The sequence below is a fragment of the Marmota marmota genome, unplaced genomic scaffold, assembly GCF_001458135.2.
Source record: "Marmota marmota marmota unplaced genomic scaffold, marMar, whole genome shotgun sequence".
Lineage (NCBI taxonomy): Eukaryota > Metazoa > Chordata > Mammalia > Rodentia > Sciuridae > Marmota > Marmota marmota.
The window spans coordinates 568971-588787 of NW_025999992.1; the positions used below are offsets into that span (position 1 = coordinate 568971).

General features: G+C 42.0%; 1 protein-coding gene across 5 annotated transcripts in view; it reads right to left on the reverse strand.

The window, feature by feature from the left end:
- The window catches only part of Cep192 (centrosomal protein 192), a 101570-nt gene that overhangs the window by 29475 nt on the left and 52278 nt on the right, over positions 1-19817 (reverse strand). For 4 of the 5 annotated variants that reach the window (XM_048806719.1, XM_048806718.1, XM_048806721.1 and 1 more), the window contains 13 exons: positions 17939-18137; positions 15783-16680; positions 14800-14948; positions 13163-13393; positions 8604-8729; positions 8292-8435; positions 8117-8180; positions 7552-7691; positions 7366-7458; positions 6715-6833; positions 5657-5833; positions 1531-1621; positions 1203-1379 (listed from right to left, as the gene is read on the reverse strand). In XM_048806719.1, coding sequence (XP_048662676.1) covers positions 1203-1379; positions 1531-1621; positions 5657-5833; positions 6715-6833; positions 7366-7458; positions 7552-7691; positions 8117-8180; positions 8292-8435; positions 8604-8729; positions 13163-13393; positions 14800-14948; positions 15783-16680; positions 17939-18137 — 2608 coding nt within the window. The remainder of the gene's footprint in view (positions 1-1202; positions 1380-1530; positions 1622-5656; positions 5834-6714; positions 6834-7365; positions 7459-7551; positions 7692-8116; positions 8181-8291; positions 8436-8603; positions 8730-13162; positions 13394-14799; positions 14949-15782; positions 16681-17938; positions 18138-19817) is intronic. The other variant, XM_048806720.1, reaches the window with a different exon arrangement.

Sequence of the window (19817 nt, forward strand, 5' to 3'; positions counted from 1 at the left end):
AACTGGCTCCACACAGAAGAAGTCAATGCCAGAGTCAAACAAAGCTATCCTGGCCAATCCTCTAATCATCACATGCCCTCTGCGGCTGGTGGTCCCAGCCCCACTGCCAGGTGACTGTGCAGTGTGAAGGTGTGCAATAGCATGCAGCTCAAGTTGCACTGACTATTAGGCTCTTATTTTCTTTCCTCAATAATTTATTCCTTTTATCTCTAGTTGCTCTGAATGTAGTTATGTAAACAGCCTCAAATCGCTTTTAAAAATTATGCTGGGAATAGGCAAAATATAAAAACTTGTCCTTGTATCTCTATATTTACAAAAGAGTCTAGCAATTCTATCAACAGATATTTGCTATGGTCTGAAGGTCAGTGTCCCCCCAAATTTGAATGTTGAAACTTAATCTCCATATGATAGTGTTAAGAGGTGAGGTCCTTTCAGAAGTACGTGAGGGCCCTGTCCTTGAAAATGGGAATAGTGCCCTCATTAAAAAGCGGATGAGGGCAGGATAGAGATATAGCTCAGTGGTGGAGAACTCGCCTCGCATGCACCAGGCCCTAGGATCCACCCCTAGTACCACAAGAAAAATAAATAAATAAAACAAATACGAAGGGAGTGCCTTTGCTCCTTTCATCATGTGAAGACCCAACATGAAGGCACCATGTCTGAAGCAGACGGCAACCCTCTGAAGACAATGAATCTGATGGCACCTCGATCAAATATAAATGTTTATAAATTTACCCATTTGGTTACAGATGACCAGACAGACTGCCAATTGAAAAGATAAAAACTTACTTGGAAAGTCAGTATCTTAAACAAAGCTCTACCTGAATTTACCAAAAAATGTGTTCCTAAAAAGTCAGAATCATTTCAAAATCCTCAAACTGAAATGACACCTAAAAACGTTAGAAAATACAAATACTTGGGCTGGGATGTGGCTCAAGCGGTAGTGCGCTTGCCTGGCATGCATGTGGCCCGGGTTCGATCCTCAGCACCATATACAAAGATGTTGTGTCCGCCGATATCTAAAAAATAAATATTAAAATTCTTTAAAAAAAAAAAAAAAAACAAATACTTAATTGATTGCTTTTATAACTTGACAATTGTCCCTAACTTGCTTGTAAAAGATGGATGATATAACTTGCCAACCAGTAGTTATAACTTGTCAAAAACTGCCTGTGAGGAAAGAAGCAATGGAGTTATCTTACCATGAACTTAATGCCTGGTTGTGATTGATTTCCAAGCTGTTTGATTTCCAGTTTAGCCAACATACAAGATAACCGAGTAGGTGCAAATAATACTGAGATTACAATGTCTTCTTTTGGCTGCATTCTGATCTCACAGTTACTGGTCAATCGCTCTTCTAAGCCAAAAGTGTTCTGAAGCTATAATTTAAAAATAATCACTGCATAAAACAAAATAATAGCACAAACAAAACACACTACTAATACAAAATGTAAAAAACCTGCCTGCATATGTGACTGTCTGGATGGAGACAAAACATGGGGCAAAACAAAGGCCATGCATTCTACAGACCTGAAAGCAGTCCTGGTCCTGTCCTTTGATAAGCAGCCGCAAGTGCTGGGCCATGGATGTGGAGTTACTTCTCAATGCCAGCTTCTGAAGTCTGGAAACAATTACATGTTTCAAATGCTACAACTATCAAAAATAAAGCCAGTCAAAACCAACCGTGGCATTTGCAGACCTGGGCTGGTGGCATACACCATCTTAGCAGGCCAGTGTCATCCTCACAGTCTTGGGCCCTCGCTTCTAAAAACAGAAGGCGTGGGGGTCACCTTAGCAGACGAGCTTTTTGGCTTAATCTCTCTCCAATTACAGCTCCTCGGCGGGCCTTATTCTCTGTCATATTGTCTGCCTTATAAAAAAATTAATGAACATCACTGAAGAAATTCAATCATTAAGTCAATGCCACAGCTAAGGGGAATATCTGGCTCAATTTAGCTTTCAGGCAAACAAGTGCTCCTAGCAGTGTGCTGAATTCATCCTGCTTTTAAAAAGTTCCACTGCAAGGAAAATAAACATGTGAGTAACAACTGGCTGGCCGGAAACCCTTTGAATTTCTGAAACCATGTGACTTGCCTCTCCATTGGGGAATACTGAGTATGTGGGCCAAGCCCTATTTCACCCAAAATGTGAAGATGAGCAGTTCAACATGGAAGCTGTGGTCTTGGCCTTGTCCACCTGGTGTTCAAAGGGAAAGACTAAGCTCCAGCTGTCCGCACCCCTAGGAAAACCACCCATAGCTATGTTGCCTAGGGAAGACTGACTTGGAGGAATGCTATTTGGTAAAGCTTTCATTTTTACTTATTTTTTAATTTTTAAATTCTTCTTTTTTTAAAAAATATTTATTTACTTTTTAGTTTTCGGCGGAAATAACATCTTTGTTTGTATGTGGTGCTGAGAATCGAACCCAGGTCGCACGCATGCCAGGTGAGCGCACTACCGCTTGAGCCACATCCTCAGCCTATTATTTTTTAATTTTTAAAGAAACATAGTTATTATTTTAAGAAGTAGAGTTATCAAGTTGAGGGGAAGAGAACTCGGTTTCCAGTTTAAAATAGGAATTCCACAATCAAAAAGGATTAATATCTTTATTCTTCAAGGAATTCACAAAAATTAATGAGAAAAAATCTAAAGGACTGAAGTGTTTAAGCACACATATAAGAAAGAAACCAGAATGAATAAGCAGATTGTGGAAAAATGAAGATTTTTAAGTAGGAATCCAAAATTTGATATTAAATACTATCTTTGGATCATTCTATGCTTGGAAAATACAACTGTAATTTATTATCATTCCTTTCTGCAACAGAAGTGAAATCCATTAATTTAATCATATTTTCCCCAACATTATTATTTATTAATTTGTCCTCTGTACTCCACATTCTGTAACAGGACCTTCTCCTACAAGAGGGGAGGCATGGGGGTCCCAGCAGACACATGATCTGCCCCCTCTCAGCACAGCCTCAGCTGCCTCCTAGGACATTTCATGGTGGGGGAAAAACAGGAAGTTTCCTTTCTAAGCAGACAATAAATGTGCCTCTTTATCCTGAATTCTGTCGTAAAACCCTCACAGAGGGGCAGCATGCACCATTTGTGATGGAAAAACTCTTTTTTTCTATGCAGGACACAAAAACGGGGTGAGGAGAATTACAGAATCCACAGATTCACTAAGTGCAGCACAAAATACCTTGTGCTTATTAGCGTCATGTCCACTAATGCTCGGGATGTTGTTTTCAGAGCCCAGCTTTCACCAACCACAGGTAGAGCAGTTCCCACAGGACTGGCACATTCCTCCAGTTGAGGCAAATTTATCTACCCAACTATTGTAAGTAAGGGACACTCTTGCACCGAAGCTCCTTGCACCTGTCGGAGCCCAAGAACTCTCCATAAGGAAGTGAAGCCATGAAGCGAGGAGAGTCTGAAGGCCTTTCACTCAGGAAGACACTAGGGCAGAAATGTCAGTGACAAGGACAAAAGCACGGGCAACACACTGCTCGTATTCAATTTAACTAATTTTTTATAGTTATTTTTTTAAATATTTTTTTTAGTTGTAGTTGGACACAATATTTTTATTTTTATGTAGTGCTGAGGATTGAACCCAGGGCCTTTCACATGCTAGGTGAGCGCTCTCCTGCTGAACCATAACCCCAGTCCCAATTTAACTATTTTTTATTTTAAAATAATTCAGCACACATTAATTCGACTTTTGGTAAGCTGAAAGTGAGGTTTCAGGAAGGCATGGCATCTGAGGAGAGGCTGGATCTTAAGAACAGCCATCCCTACCACAGTGATCATTTATTACAACCTTTCTCACAGGGCAGAAAAATCTTCAGGATCAGTGTAAGAATGATTCAACTTTTTTCTGCCTTTTGACTTAACAGATAAGATCAGCTATGAGAAAAGCTGTGTGTCAAAATGGACACTAGCCTTTTACAGCCCCCACCTTAACCAAAACGATTTTGGTTGCCTTCCATAGCACAGAACTTACTTAAGGACCTCAAACAACTGTGTGTACGTGTATTACAGCAGACCACAAGTCAACGTCTGGGGAAGCAAGGGACGTTCTGTCATGTAGGCACTGTTCATGCTCAACTGCAGAGAGCTAGAAGAGCTTTCTAGACAGACACATGGCCTTGCTCAGCCTTGCTCTCAACATATTCTTCAGTTCTAACCATCTAGCTGGCTGCAAAAGCACAAGGACACACATGACCAGCAGCAAAAGAGCTGCTGGAGAGGGATCATTACTTCAAATTAACTGCTAAAAGCCTGGCTGAGAGAAATGTCTACCGTGAGGTGCTTGAAGAATACACAGGCTGCCCATTCTTGAAATGACCTGAATCATTTCAAGCTGCGATTACATGGATCTGGCAAGGCCCAGATAAATGCTTTGCTGTACCATGCCTGGGCACCCCACTATCAGACCACACAGAAGCAACTAAGTGGGAGAGGGGTCTCTGGAAATGGTATCTGAATCTGCTGTTTATCTGTGAGATTCACTGCACTGCACAGATCTATGGGGAGATACATCTCAAAAGCTGGGGCAGGAGGAGTCATACTTCTCCCAGGCAGTAACCAGTCTGTGCTTCACTTCTGCACACTGGGATCCGGGTAACTGATGGTGTGGTTCTCCACAGTGCGGGCAGATTTTCAGTGCAGGCCTGAGCCTACCGGAGGTGGGGACACACAGGGCCTCAGCAGGCACTGGGGCTCTCCCTGCCTTTGTACATCACCTCCTCCTACTTCCCACAGGAGTCACTTTCCACTTGTTCTCATCTTACTCGTCTTTTTGAAAGCTGCTTTTGTAACAAGACAGAGACAACTAAGGCATGGATGAACTCTGCAAGTGAAGACGTTCAAGCAGACCCTTTCAGAACTAAAGAAATAAGTTTTTAAAAAGCAATTTCTTCACAATCAGAGTAGAAGTTCAGCCAGGAGTTCCTATCTCTCAGGTACCATGGAAGTGTATGTGTAAGACATTTAAGGAAAAACACAAAAGTACAAAATATGGAAGAGTAAACCCTCAGCCTAGTCATTATTAGGTCATTATAAGCATTTGTTTACTAATTTGAGGCTTGTAAAAAGAAAAGTTGATTATATTGTTATGTTTATAAAGGGAAACACTTAATATACTAAATATATTACATGCAAATTAATCTTAATTATGATGTGTACTATTCTCATAGTTGTATTAATTTATGTATTTCTAGTTGTTTCTTTACAAATTTATTTAGAATCAAATACAGAGATTAAACAGTACGCATCTGCTCCACTAGAGACCCCTTGCAGTCTTTAACACTGCAGCACCAAACACTCACAAACAAGACTGTAACAAGTTGATAACATCTCTACTTTTTCCTCCTTCCTTTCCACAGAAGGAACCCACAAACTCTTAACTGCTTACATTTGGTAATCAGCAGAGAATTTGCTGAAGAGCCAAAAAACCCTCAAACCTATTTCTTTGGGATGTATTTTAAAAAGAGGAAAATTCTGTACTGCAAACATGAAAATTCAGAGTAGGAAGATTAAGTGAACATAAGAAAGCTTTATCAACTCTAGAAACAATAACACGGTCATAATCACCCAGGAGAGAACAACATTAATGAGCAATCCTCAGCACCGTGGATGGCCTGTGCACACTTACTGTGTTCTGCCGAGTGGGACACCTCCCCAGACCAGAAACTGCCTGTTGGACAAGATCAATGGAACATCTGAGCCACAAGGTCCTGGCAGCAGAGGGTTACCTCCTGAAGAAACCACCTCGCCCTTTAACACAACTTCATACTGGGGTCCAAATGGCTGCACAAATATTTTCAAGATCCTAACAAAGAGAAAAATCTATGTCAAATGTCCTGTATCCGTTCTTTTGGCAACTGTTTTTTAAGTGCTTCTTTATCCAAGAAACAGAGCTAGGTGCCAGGGGTACCATGATATTCCTGCCGTTAGAGCTCACAGTCCAGAAAAGAGTGCAGTCAGAGCAAGGGGACAATCAGGATCACATCCACATGGGGTGACATGAGATGGTCATGGTGTTATGGGGATACAACTTATGAGAAACTTGGGAAGTCAGGAAAGTTTCCCAGAAGGGACTTGCCCAGGGGAGTTTAGGGCAAGCATTCCAGACACAAGCTTTCACACTGGTGCAGCCAGATTGCTCTCTTCTTCTGCAGGGTCCCAACAGCAGACTGTACCCCAGGCAGGCGGCAAGCAATGAGTCTCAGAGGTGGTATGTGTTAAGCTAGGTTTATGCACTCAAGTTCAAATACAAACAATAGTGGTATTCTGGCTATAAGTTGATATTTGCTTATGATTTGGGGGCCAAAAAACCACAGGCCTGGAAAAGGGACTGGAAATAGTACTAAATTAATAAGCAACAAGGTCAATTAAAGGTTTCCTGGGAGAAAAAGAAAAAATGAGAAACATCAAAATTGATAAACACCAATATTGATGTTTTATTATTTACTTTTGTCAGAATATACTTGAAAATAGTAATTTCTTAATTTCTATTCAGTTGGTTTAAAACAAGATTTTTTGCAACAACAACAACAACAAAAATCTGAGGCTTAAAGAAAAAGAGGTAGAGCTCTATCAGGTACGAGAAGTCAGACACGTACTTCTGCATTCAGGCCCCAGGTGAAGTATGTTGGAGCAAGTGGCTGTTGTGACATGAGTAAGGGCTTCACATAAGTATGTTCACCTTACCTTTCCTCACAGACCTTGGGATCCTTTGGCATAAATGAAACTAGGACTTCATGTTCTTCACCAGGCTTAAGGAATAAATTTTTTGGATCCACTGAAAAGTGACTTCCTGGTCCTGGGACCTGAACAATCATAGCCATCGCTCAGTGTTGACTCATCAAAGTGCAGCCCACCCTCAGTCAAGCTTGTCCTATGTGCACTTTTCACTATGACAGGTTATTTGTCCCTTCTTCCTTGTCCATCACTGTCCCAACTTATTTATTCTTTTGAAGAATATATATTTTTTCTCCTTTTTCCTCCATAACAAACCTATCTCCCCTCTACCCCCAAAGCCCAGTCCTTCCACCCTCTCCCAGGTCTACCCACAGGTCTCAACTCACGTCCACCGTGGGGACCAATCTTCTCCATCCTATCTCACCACGAGATGATACACACATTTTTTTCAGCACTAGTCAGAAGCCGGTTCTTGAACTCAGGACATCAGGCTCTGACACAAGGGCACTGGGGCACGCTGCCTGCCAGCGGCACCCAGCTCTCACAACACAGACGATTCTCTAGTTTGACCCTTAGGCTCTGCCAGGACAGGAAGTCCTGCAGCCTTCAGAAGTGAGATCTTTACAGTCAAAAGAGAGATCGAATGAAAGAAACTCTTACCTTGATATCTAAGTAAACTTCAATATTGCCAGCATTTTTCAAAGGCAGGTACTGCTTTGTTGAGGAATTCACACCAGCCAGCAAGTGCACAGTCTAAAGGACAGGACAAAACCCACACTTACAAAATGGACCTGATTCAATGCATCAGCCGGCACACAAAACAGCGACAGCCAGGAACTGAGGTACCTGTAAGTCCCTAGGAGCATGGATTCGAGCCACTCCTGCTCTTCCTCGGAGACCCACACTGCTAAGAACTGGTGTAGGGTTTGGGCTGTCAACTTCTATATCCACTCTCGCCAAGAATTCTTCTGCAGGGTCTAGAATCTCTACAAAAGTTCATTCTTTTAGTTCAGAGACTAGAGTTATTTAATCCTAATGCCCTCATCAGCCAACACAATGCCCTTAGGGAACACAAGAAGATTTAGACAAGAGCTTTTTTTAAAGAATTAAAGGAGAAACAGAAAAGATTGGAAAGGGGTGGGGGGAGAGAGGGGGAGAGAGGGAGATGTGGGGGGGGGGGAGAGAGAGAGAGAGAGAGAGAACGAACTCCCCCACAGGTTTTCTATGACACTTGGTTGGGTTACCCATAAATACACAGGTTTGACCCAAAATATCATACCATCTGCCCATTTTCTAAACATAAAATTCTTAACAATTGTCAAAATAGTCACTTTTAATGAGAGAGAAAATAAACTTGAAATTTATAGTTTATTTAGATATAAGTAATTCCCACAAAGTACAAATATGATACCTGAAGAAGCAATTTGTTTCTTTGGACTATGAAAAAGAACCCAAATTATCAGAAATTCAGGATCCTACAAAACAGAAAAAAAAAGAATTATTATTATTATTTTAGTGTATACTAGTTAAAATAAGAATAAAGTCTTAATGAGAGAAGAGCCAGCTCCTCAACCCGCCTAGCCTACCTGTCCTTCCTGACTGGCAGGCATCACATGACTGACCACAGAGGGGGCTGCCAGCTGAGCAATCACATCGGCATAAGGAGCAGCTTTCAGAGAAGCATGAATGGGTTCCTTGGAAAAGGTGAAGCAGCACCAGGCTAAGGCGTTCTATTCAGAAACAGAAGGGTCAAGTTCAGTAAAGCCACAGTGCTATCTCTGGCAACAGAACCCTCAACAACACAATTTACTTCCACCAGAAAAATCAGCCAAGGGTATCAGTAGTCTATAATTCCAAACCATGTCCTCTGTAACGTTTCCTACTCTGTTGATACTCACAGCATTAATGGTCAGTCTGACCGGGACAGTGGCATGTGTCCTGTTTATCAGCTTTAGTGGTAGGGCCTTCCAGCCACCATAAGTCAAGTCACCAAAATTAAGAACACCTTTCTCTTCTGTTTCTACCTAAGTATGAGAAAAAACTGATTTATGAAAAACATACATGAATAAAGACCATACCTTATGTACATATAACTGCCTCTTCTGACCACAATCACTACTCAATGTTGAAAGTGAATTTAGACCTAAGTTTTTCCTAAGCTATTTTATAATTGCTTATTTTCAACAAAACTAAATGTTAAATTCTTCTTTTTAGGGAGTTCATGTACATAAATTCCTAAGATTAGCTGCTGCTATTCTGAAAAAACTACTGGATCTTAAGAGAAAATGAGAATTTTATAAAGTATATAAATCTCCCTTCAATGAGTTCAATTCTTAGAATATACATTTCTCAGTTCCCTTCAAAACTATCATGAAGGCGTGGGGTTGTGGCTCAGCAGTAGAGCGCTTGCCTAGCACTTGCAAGGCCCTGGGTTTGATCCTCAGCACCACATAAAAAAATAAATAGATAGATAAACAAATACAATAAAAATATTTAAAAAAAACCTATCATGAATATCTTGGCATTTTCAGATTGCATCCAAACTTCTGATACTATGAAAATATTTAAAATGACATTTAACTAGATATATCAAAAGTTTAAAGCAGGTGCTTACTACATGACAACACTGACTTTTTCAAATGTGGAAGGACACCTAGTAGATGCTCATAGCCTGACCCATGTAGAAATGCTAGGCAATATTTAACACTTTTTTTCTTTCTTTTTTTTTTTATCTAACCAAATATAAAATACAAGGAAACCAAAGGCAGACTGCCCAGTGGGAGGGAACTGACTCTGGTGTCCCATGAGGGTCTGGGGTCCAGAGTCAACCCCAAGATGGTTGAGCTTTAATACCCTTGGAAGACAGGACTTCAAGCTCGCTTGCTGGGGGCAGGGTGGGACAGAATGGAAATTGAACTTCATGCAAAAAACCCCAAAATTAAAAGAAGTGCCCTTTTTAGAAATTAAAAGGGAACTGGAAAAAACTCTGTTCCCATGCCTGGAAAAATACCAGGGAGCCTGTCTAGGCATGGGGGTGCCTGAAGAATCACATGGAGAACAGGAAAACCTGAACTTAGGCCTGAGGAGCCCCAGCTGAGACTCTGCAACATGATCTCCAGGACACATACGCACTCAGGACTGAAGAGAAGAACCACCGTGCCTTTTAGACAGGCAGGAGCAGCAGGACTGAACATACACGGGCTTCAGATGATCTCCATCTTGTATTTGAGCACAAAAAGGAAGGGGGGCACAAAAAGGAAGGGGGGCATCCCAACACCCCCACATAGCTGGAAACCACAAAAGCATTTAAAGACTTTCTAGGCAACTTTAGTACTTTAGAACTTTAGTACACAAACTTCTGGGATGTACCTATGAAATACAATATTCTAAAAACCATGTAATTTAGAAATATTGCTATCTGTACTTCTGATTTGAATCAAGAGCTCAAAAAATATTAATCAAGCCCCTGTGTGCCAGGCACATTCTGGATATGAACAACAGAAATACAGATGCTGCCCACAAGGGGCTCACACTTTAGTAGGGCAAAGAGGGTAGACAGCAACAACACACAAGGAACAGAGGCTATAACTTAGTGATGACTTATGCTGTCAGATGATGAAAGGTATCCAGTGAAAGAGCAAAGTAAGCCAAAGAGAAGGGGAGGGTGGGGTGAGAGGCAGGGGGAACTGCCAATCCCTTCACAGAGTCAGGTGACATCCCTTCAGAGGCCCAGAGACATGAGAATGAAGCCTGCCATCATCCGTGGGAGGAGGATCCTACTCAGAAGGCGAAGGCACCCAAACTGAGCCCAGCAACATCAACAGCAGGGGCTTCTCCACCACTGAAGCTGTTCCTGAGCTGTCCATAGGTGTCCAGAAAGCTCACTCCCACAGCACTTTTTCATCTATGTGTGATGTTGTCACTGAAAACTATTGCAAGCTGCACTAATTCATATAACAAAGAACAGCTGTTTGCTCTTGTGGTGCTGGAGACTATACCCAAGGCCCTGTCATGCTAGGCAAGTGCTCTGCTACTAAGCTGGACCACAGTTCAGAATATTTGATTTTATTTATTCTATACACATATATTCAAGATTTCCCCCACTGCTTACTTACCATACTGCTTCTTAAAGTGATACTTAAAAGCTAGTGTATAATTTACTTACATAATCTGGTTAAATTTCAATGTCCTTTTTTACCATCAATTATGCCAAATGACTGTTCAAACATATCACACTAATATCCACTCAAGTAATAATGCATTTCCCCAAGGAGAGAATATGTAGGGAAGGACACAGCAGGACCCAGCTTCTCCCCCTATTCCCAGAGATATTTTTATATCTGGTATATAGAGTCCTACCTGACTGTGTTATATTTAAAATTTCAGCCCAACTAAAGATAATAAGTTGAAAGGGAACAAGAATGGGAAAAAATAACCACAAAGCATAATAATTAGCAAACAATTATAATCCAGAATATAAGGAACATCTAAAAAAAATCAATACTTTCAAAACAAAAGAAAAATGGGCAGAGAAAGGGAAAGCAAATATAGTTAACGACAAAGAGAAAAAGATACTAAATGTAACTAGTAATCCAAGCACACAAATTAAAATATAAGCCACATCCAAGAAATAAGCAACCAATTTAAAACAAGTAAACAATTAGAAAACTAACCCTAATGTTAGCACTAATAGGAGCTCTCATACATTTCTTGAGGGCACATAAATTAAGAGAGTAAATTGGCAAAGATACAAAAATAAAGATACGCACACTGCTACGTATGTTTGCTGTAGTACCTGGGAGATCCTCCGCCAATCGCGCTGTTTCTGTGGGTGGGGCCTCTATACCATTCTTGAACCATGCCTCACACTCCCTACTCAACCCTGCTTGTCCCTCAGGGCCCATGTCCACTCCTCTAAGAAATCAACTTTAATTGGTCTGGATGATGCTGAATGATCCTTACTTACTCCAGTGGTCCCCAAAACTGTCGGGTAGACTCAAAGCTCTGACACAAACATCGGGATTCTTGAAGTTCATCAACTGATTCCAATGCACAGCCCTGTTTTGGAACAATGCCTTACACTGCTCAATGCCACTGACTTGAGCTGCTCACGCATGACGTGACAACTTTAAATATGGCCTAGCAGTGATTTTCATGTGTGCTACAAAAATGTAAGCTCCTTAAGTGCAGGTTCAAAAGCCTCGTGTACACATACTGACACGCAGATGATTAACAGCTGTGTTCTCAATTGGGGGGCAGTTGAGGGGGGAATGCAACACCTCCCGGAGATGTTTTGGGTTATCAGGACTGGGAAAGGACTATTACTGGTATCTAACAAACGTAGGCCAGGGACAACACTCAACATCCCATACAACAAAAGACGGGACCCTCACCAGTAAAGAATTTGAGCCCAAAATGTCAATAGTGTTAAAGTTGAAAACTGATCAAGAGAAAAGCAATCACAGCAGAGTTGATGGAGAAATACATAAACTGGCACTTCAGAAAAAGATCATTAACAGTTTATAATAAAGAGAACATCTACAAATTCTACTTTCTCCTCCCTACCCTAGAAATTGTCGGGTGAAGTTAATAAGCATTCCTCTGGGAAAAGTGTACTGTGAGAAAACCCTGGGATAATTTTCCTCAGCCTCCTGAGAGGCTGCCTTGGCCCTCACACCCACATCCCAGCTCTAAACTACAAGTCACTGCTACGGTTTTGTTGAACAAAACAACAAATTAGCTTTAGTAGGAGCTCAGTAACACCTGTGGGTTAAATAAACATGTTAGGTTCTGTTAAACTTTTAGGAATCAACTCGCTTTAATGAGCATTCGTGTCTGTGCCCTCTCCCGTTCCTCCATCCTGCCCTGTTAGTTCTAATTTCATTATTGCTTAAGAAGAGGCACTTCTTGGAAGTACCTACACTATAGCTAAGGCTGCCTTCTGTAATCCCTCTGACTAAGTAGGTCCTGGGGAGCCTAGAAAGCTCCCCGTGTCATTCCAACGTGCAGCCAGGGCAGGAACCTACTATCCTCAACAGGTGTGTCATCCAAGGAGCATTTATATCATCCCAGTTTGGGTAGACTGATTTTTCTTTCACTTTCAGAAAATGGATGACTGTAGAAGAGGAAGGCTTGCAGCTAGCAAGGACTCTTCAGGCACAGAGAAAGGAGAAGCAGCGTGTACCTAGTGCTCTCCTAAGTGTATGTCAAATACACAATGGAATCAGTGGGAAATAGGGTTTAAAACTCTGCTTTACAAACATCTTAGTAAGTGTATTTATGTTTCCTGTAATAAAAAACAAAATAATTTCAAATTCTGGAATACAAGATTCTAAGAACTAATGTTCAGCTTGAAATTAACTTTGTGGCACACTGGCCCACATTTATTTTTCCCAAATATTACATCTAAGGTTAAACAGCCTATATTAAAACACCAGGAATGACAAGACTCGTTTACCTCAATAACAGGGGTCTCGGCGATAGCAGTGAAAATGACTTTGCTCGCCAAAGCTTCTGCTTGTGCTATTGTCTCAGAATCTGCTGAAAATGGCCAAGAAGCAACACTGAACATACATCGGAAAATCCCAGGACTGGATGGTATGAAAAGTACTTTTATCTCCTCTGTGGCGTGAGGTCTTATGATGACTTTATTCTTGAAAACTAGACAAGGACATGTTGAAAGATCCACCTTTAAAAAAAAAAAACCCACAGGATTTGTTAAGAAATGGCTTTGCATTGAAAATCAAGGAGAATATCCAAGTTTAAAATTCCTTTTCACAGTTAATTGAAAATCTAGACATTTATTATCTCTTCGAAAATACTCACATTTTACAACTTACTATCTGTCAACTCGCTTCCCAGTTTGAACTACTCTTACTGCATCAAGAATGGGTCTCCCTAGCCTATTTTAAAGCAAACACATTTATCTATACTCTCACTCTTCTTAAAAGAGGCACTAAAAGTGGAAGCACTTGGCCCTGGAAAGCTCTCTGGAACATGGCTTCTGCATCTGCACCATGTGGGGCAGGGAGTCAGGCTGATCTCTCAGGGCCTCAATAAGACCCCAGTACTGCAATTATGGCTCCCATTAGACAGTTCCTCCTCACTGTAGATGGGGATCTTCTTCCCACTCCCACATCCACAGACAGGACTACGCAGACTCCCAGATGCCCTTAATCAAATCTCACCTTCCACTCTCAAGCCTTCCTCCAATCACCTGCTTTTCATGACCAAGGATCTGAAAGCAGGGAGGAAAGGAAGTGGCAAGGTAGAGACACTTTTACTTTAGGAGGAAAAAGGGAGGAGCAAGTTTATCTGCCAACGCTGGCTAGCAAGCAGTATTGCAGACAAGACACGTCAGAAGGCAGCCATGGACAATATTCCCCCTTCCCTGCTCACTCTGTTCAAATGAGATCTACATCTGGAATTAAAGCAGCAGTCACTGACCATGTGGGAGACCCAGACCATGCAAGTTAATGTTAACTTGTTAAAACTGGGTTTTTGGGGGGCTGGGGCTAGGGCTCAGTGGTAGCGCTCTTGCCTTGCATGTGTGAGGCACTGGGTTCAATTCTTAGCACCATGTATAAATAAAATAAAGATCTATCAACAACTAAGGGAAAACATACTTTTTTAAAAAAACTGGGTTTTTTTTCCAAGTATTTCAAAAGATCATGTAGGAAAATGATCAGATCAATTAGTCAAAAAGACTACCCTTAACTCAATAAAGACATAACCCCAAGGGTGACGTGTTTCTTTCTTTCCTTTTTTTTGGATATATGATAGCAACTTATAGCCAATCCTATCTCAAGAAACCAACAAGTAGAGACCAGAAACTCAAAACATTCAGTGATTTAACAGCACTAAAAGCAACCTGACATACTTTAATAAATAAACGATAAAACAATGATTAATAATAGCCAATGGAAAACGCAAAACACGTTCAGATGTCACTTCTTCCACTATGAGTAAAACAACCAAAAGGGCACTGAAGAAGGATCCCATTCTAGTGCATGTGCGCAGGGTGGACGAATCCAGAGGGAAGTCAGTGCTTCCCCCATGCATGGCTGTGAAGCCAGGAAGATGCAGAAAGCTTACCTTTTCACCATTAACGCTAACACTGAGAACCCCAATGCTGACTTGTAGCCAACGGCCAGTTGGATTGAGTACACTAAGGTAGGTCTGCGAAGCAATACTGACACAGCAAGCATGAGGAAACTTCAACTCCTCAGGCACTCTGACGCTATCTGCATGAGAAGACATCAAAACAAGCATTCAGATCAAACACCTTGTTAAAAGCAGGAGAGGTCAAATGGAATTTATAAGACTGCCTACTTTACGAGTCCCAGGACAGTGCCCTGGGTGTGCAGGAGCCCTTGATGCTGCACAAACCTGAGTGGAGGCCTGCTAACAATTATTCCTCCTCTATCCAGACCAGGAGAAGAAAAAAAAAAAATTATAATTTTTCAAACTCACAACGTACAGCCAATTAACTCACTCATGTTATTATTAGTTGGAAATCTGTCCTTTTTCCTCTCCCAAATTATAAGCCACTGCCTGAATTAGAAAGAAACCACAGAGGCTCTAATCTTCAGAATTGCCATCTTTCCCCCATCTTTTCCATCCTCACGCAAACACCTTGAAGGACAGGGAAGACAGTACTACGGTGGACGGGTACAGTGCCCAGCCCTGTTGAGCAGACCACTGTCAGGGAGATACCTATCCCTGTGGGGAGAGCAGGAGTTCTGCCCACCACCATATCACCTCTCTGAACTCCTAAGGTATGTCAAGGACTCCTAACGTGGTCACTTCCTAGTTGAAAGAACAAAAATCCAAGCATAGAGCAGAAGAATGAGGAGAAAGTCAAGGAAGCTTTCCACCTGCATAAGCTTACTGTTCTAAGCCAACTTAAGGGACTTCTGTGTAGAAATATTATTCTGTTCTCCAAACAGAGAACAAAACTTGTAAGAAAGTATGGCCAGTATCCCCTTGAAACACTGGTTTGACAATCCCATTTGACAAAAAGCAACCTTTAAATAGTAAAAGGAACAGTAGAAAAAAAGAGACAAGAAGCATCTCACCACATCCTGACATGGTTCCTGAATCCCAGGATTCCACTCCAGACTGCACAGTAAAAGATGGTACTGAGCTTAGCAGGTTCTGATGTAAGGTATTAGAACACCGGGTATAGAGAGAAGTGGGACCCATCAATCCAGGGGTGAGATCGGGTCCCAGGTAAATCCCCATAGCCATGGAGTTCTGAACGTGGTCTCCTGCGATAGCAGGGTAAGTAAAGCATCCTGAGAACCCACAGGCCGAGGCGCTGCCTGAATGGCACTGAGGCAAGGCAACATTCCCTGCTGAAGACAGTGTACCCACATACTGCTGGTTCAAGGGAGCGGTGCTGAGAGAATGTGCCGTCCAGAGTGTGGGGTGCACTGCAGGTACATTCTGCACCTCCTCAGCAGAGCCGTGAGCCATGAGTTGGGAGACGGGGCCTCGCAGGTTTCCAGAGGTGTTCTGATTAGGAATCTGGCCACTGAACTCACTGTTGGTGCTCGAGGTGTCTTTAGAAATGACTCTCTGACCTTCTTCCATGGACCTCAGGCAGGACACAGCAAGGTGAGATGAGGCTAGCCCCCCCACCTGATGGCTCAGACCTGGCTTGCTCAGGAGAGCCTCGCCGACTGGATCCAGGTCACTGCGGTTTGATGTCAAACGTTCTTCACTGGTTTCCAATGGCTCTCCTCTTTTGGAGGAAGGATCTTGACTTGATTCTCCACCCTCAGGTCTGCTACTCAGAGAAGTAGTTTCAGTCACATTTTTCAAATCAGACTGGCTCTGAATAAGAGATGATGAGGCTCTTCTTCCTCTATTCTGAAATGGAACCTTTTTTCTCAGCTTTTCCATAGCATGTTCCTCCAATGGTGTTAGGCTTGATTGAATAATTGTGGTGCTCAACTCACTGGTGATATCACTCTTGAGTGTGACAAAATAATTTTCAAAATTATCCACAGATAGATTGAATATAACAAATTCAAACCATACTGTTATAATCTCACACAAAATCAGAAAAGGATCTGACATTATCTCTCTGAAAATGAGCTGGTTTACACAAAGAAAAGTAGCCTGGAAGCTGTGAAATGTAGGTATGGAAACCTCCTCTGGACCAAAGCTTTAAAAACAAAGATATTGATAAAGAAAGATTATTTGTTGGTTATTAACAATAACAATAGATATTTGGGGGCCAAGTAGTAGGCGACAAGCACTGCCCTCACATAGTATTCCTCCTCAAGGGTGAAGAAACAGGTTTAGGAAGGTTTAGTCTGTCTGAGGAAGCAACAGAGGACAGGCTGTCTGACGCCATCACTCAGTTCTTAACCACTAGGCGAAGAACACAGAGTCAATATCTACCACCACCAAAAAGATAGTATTCAATGAAATGGATGTAATACTCCACCCTAACACTGCACCCTGTATTTCAGAGATTGGTGGAGGAGGCCTACACCACAGGCCCACAATAATCAAATTCAGCTCCTTAAGAAACTCACTTCTGTCACACTCGCCACACACACACACTTCCTCAAGACAGGCTCATACTGTCTCTTACCTGAATGACTACAGTAGCTTCATGTCAAACCTCCCTGATTTTAATCTTGCTCTCCCCGACTCCCTCCACCACACTGCTATTGGAATGAGCTTTTAAGATAGGAAAACATATCCTGTTGGTGTCCACCTTAGAAGCCTTCACACTAAGTTATACATCCAAGCCTCTCTCCCTTGGGCCCACCTTCTTTTCTACCCTTCTCCTTTCCCATGTGTGAGATTCACTGCCACCCTTCTACACACAGCTCCCCATTCCCCATCTTCCTCCATCTGTTACCTGGCTTCCTCCGTCAACTGCAAGTAGCTCTGCTTCACCAAACTCCCTCTCATAAACCTGCTGAACTACCCCCATCCTGTGGTGAGACTTTTGGGCACCTCTCTAGGAATCCCCACAGCATCTGGGTGCCCTGTATACTTTGTTACAGCACACAATATAGCTCTTTGCACCAGACAGAGAGCTTCTGAGGGCAGACTCTGGAGCTCCCCATACGGACCTCTAGTGCCCACCAAGCATGAACTCATATGCACATACACATGCACACACTAATTCATTTTAAAGGTAAATCAGCAACGCAACAGTTAAAGAGGCCTGAACTCAGTCAGAGTCAAAGAGAAGGACACAAAGCCTTACTAAAGCAGCAGTCCAAGTGCCTCCCACCTTGCAATCCTCTGGGCCACTGTCAGCAGTTGTGGGAGGACAGGCGCTCTCCTGTTCAGAGATGTAAGTCAGCCTGCTCATATCAGTATGGGAACACACCAACTGAGACAACTCGCTCTCAGAAGAGGACTTTTGGTGACAAGCTGCAGAATCAAGAGACTCCAAAACACACCTGAAAAGGAAATGAATACCTCATGTTGGAATCATCTACGCTTTACTGCTGCCTGCCTATAAACCTGGAAGTAATTCAACCGTGGGTTCAACATTTACATTTAATTATCTAAAACTGTAAATTATTACAAACAAAAAAAATTATAAATTATACATTCCTACTGAATGACCTATCTGATAAGCTACTGTAAAATAAAAATGTGGCATTTTCATTACTAAATACCACATGCAGTCACATAACAACATTAGCTACTTATTTAAAAGAATGTATTGAGTACCTGATATAAAGCAATTAACAAAAGCATTAAAACTTCCTGCCCTCAAAGAGTAAAGCCAACTGGGCACAGTGGCACACATCTGTAACCCAGCAATTCAAGAAACTGAGGAGGAAGATCGTAAGTTCAAAGCCAGTCTCAGCAACTTAGCAAGATCCTGAGTAAACTAGCAAGACCATATCTCAAAATAAAAAAGGGCTGGGCTGGGCTGGGCTGGGGTTGTGGCTCAGTAGTTGTGTGCTCCTGGAAGGAAAGAAAGGAAGAAAGAGAGAGGAGTAGGAGGGAGGGAGAAGGGAGGGAGTGAGGGAGGGAGAAAGGAGGGAGGGAGAGACGGACTAAGGAACCAGAGGATGGCTGGGAGCACAGCTCAGTCAGTGGAAGAGCCCAGGCTGAGGCTGTGTGAGGAGGCCCTGGTTCCGATCCTCAGCAGCAAAAGGCAAAAGGAAACACAGTAAATCCTGTAGGCTTTCCTCAGAGGAGTTAGGAGAGCCAGGCATGACGGTAATGCCTGTCATCCCAGTGTACTGGAGACTGAGACAAAGGATCACACAAGTTCACAAGTTTAAGGCCAGCCTCATCAACTTAGTGAGAACCTGTCTCAAAATAAAAAGGACTGGGGATGTGGCTCAGAAGTTGGAACCAAAAAAAAAAAAAAAAAACGGAGAATTACGTAGATGAGGGCAAAGAAATGCCCTTATCAAGTAGTACAGCTGAGCAATTAAGTGACATGTTTCAAAAACCCCTCAACTCAGATGTTCTGCATCTCTGACTGCATCCTAAGGAAAAACTAAAGATAAAGACTCCACAAAGAAAAAGTCATCACATTGTTATTGATAACAAAATAGGCAATCTTAATTGTCACAGAGGAGGAAGCAGGTTAGGGAAATTATGGCAAAAACATACAATAAAACATTGCAACCATTAAAAAAAAACATGCTAATATAACTGGGAGTTAATTCAGTGGTACGGCATTTGCTTGGCATGTGTGAGGTCCTTGGTTTGATCCCCAGGACTGAAAATAAAATGAAAACAAAAAACCCAATACCCGTGCTGTTCAATACTATCACTTGGCTCACAAAGATGTTCATGATACATTGAATTTTAAAAAAGGATTAGGAAACAAAAAAATTTGAGAACCCCACACACATTTACTATGTACAAATGCATTTAACAGATAGAAATATTACTTCTACTTCACTTTGTTTTTTATTATCCACCAGAACATCTAGCTAAGATGCAAAGAGAGAATAAGCTGACTGCACAGTCCCAGGCGGAAGAGCACAGAGAGGACTGGAAAGCTGTCAAGCCAACTCTGTAAACAGTTCCCATACCTCCAGACACTCTACCACTGAATTTCACTTGAGTCCTTGACCTGAGAAGATTTTATCCCCCACCATTTTTTATTT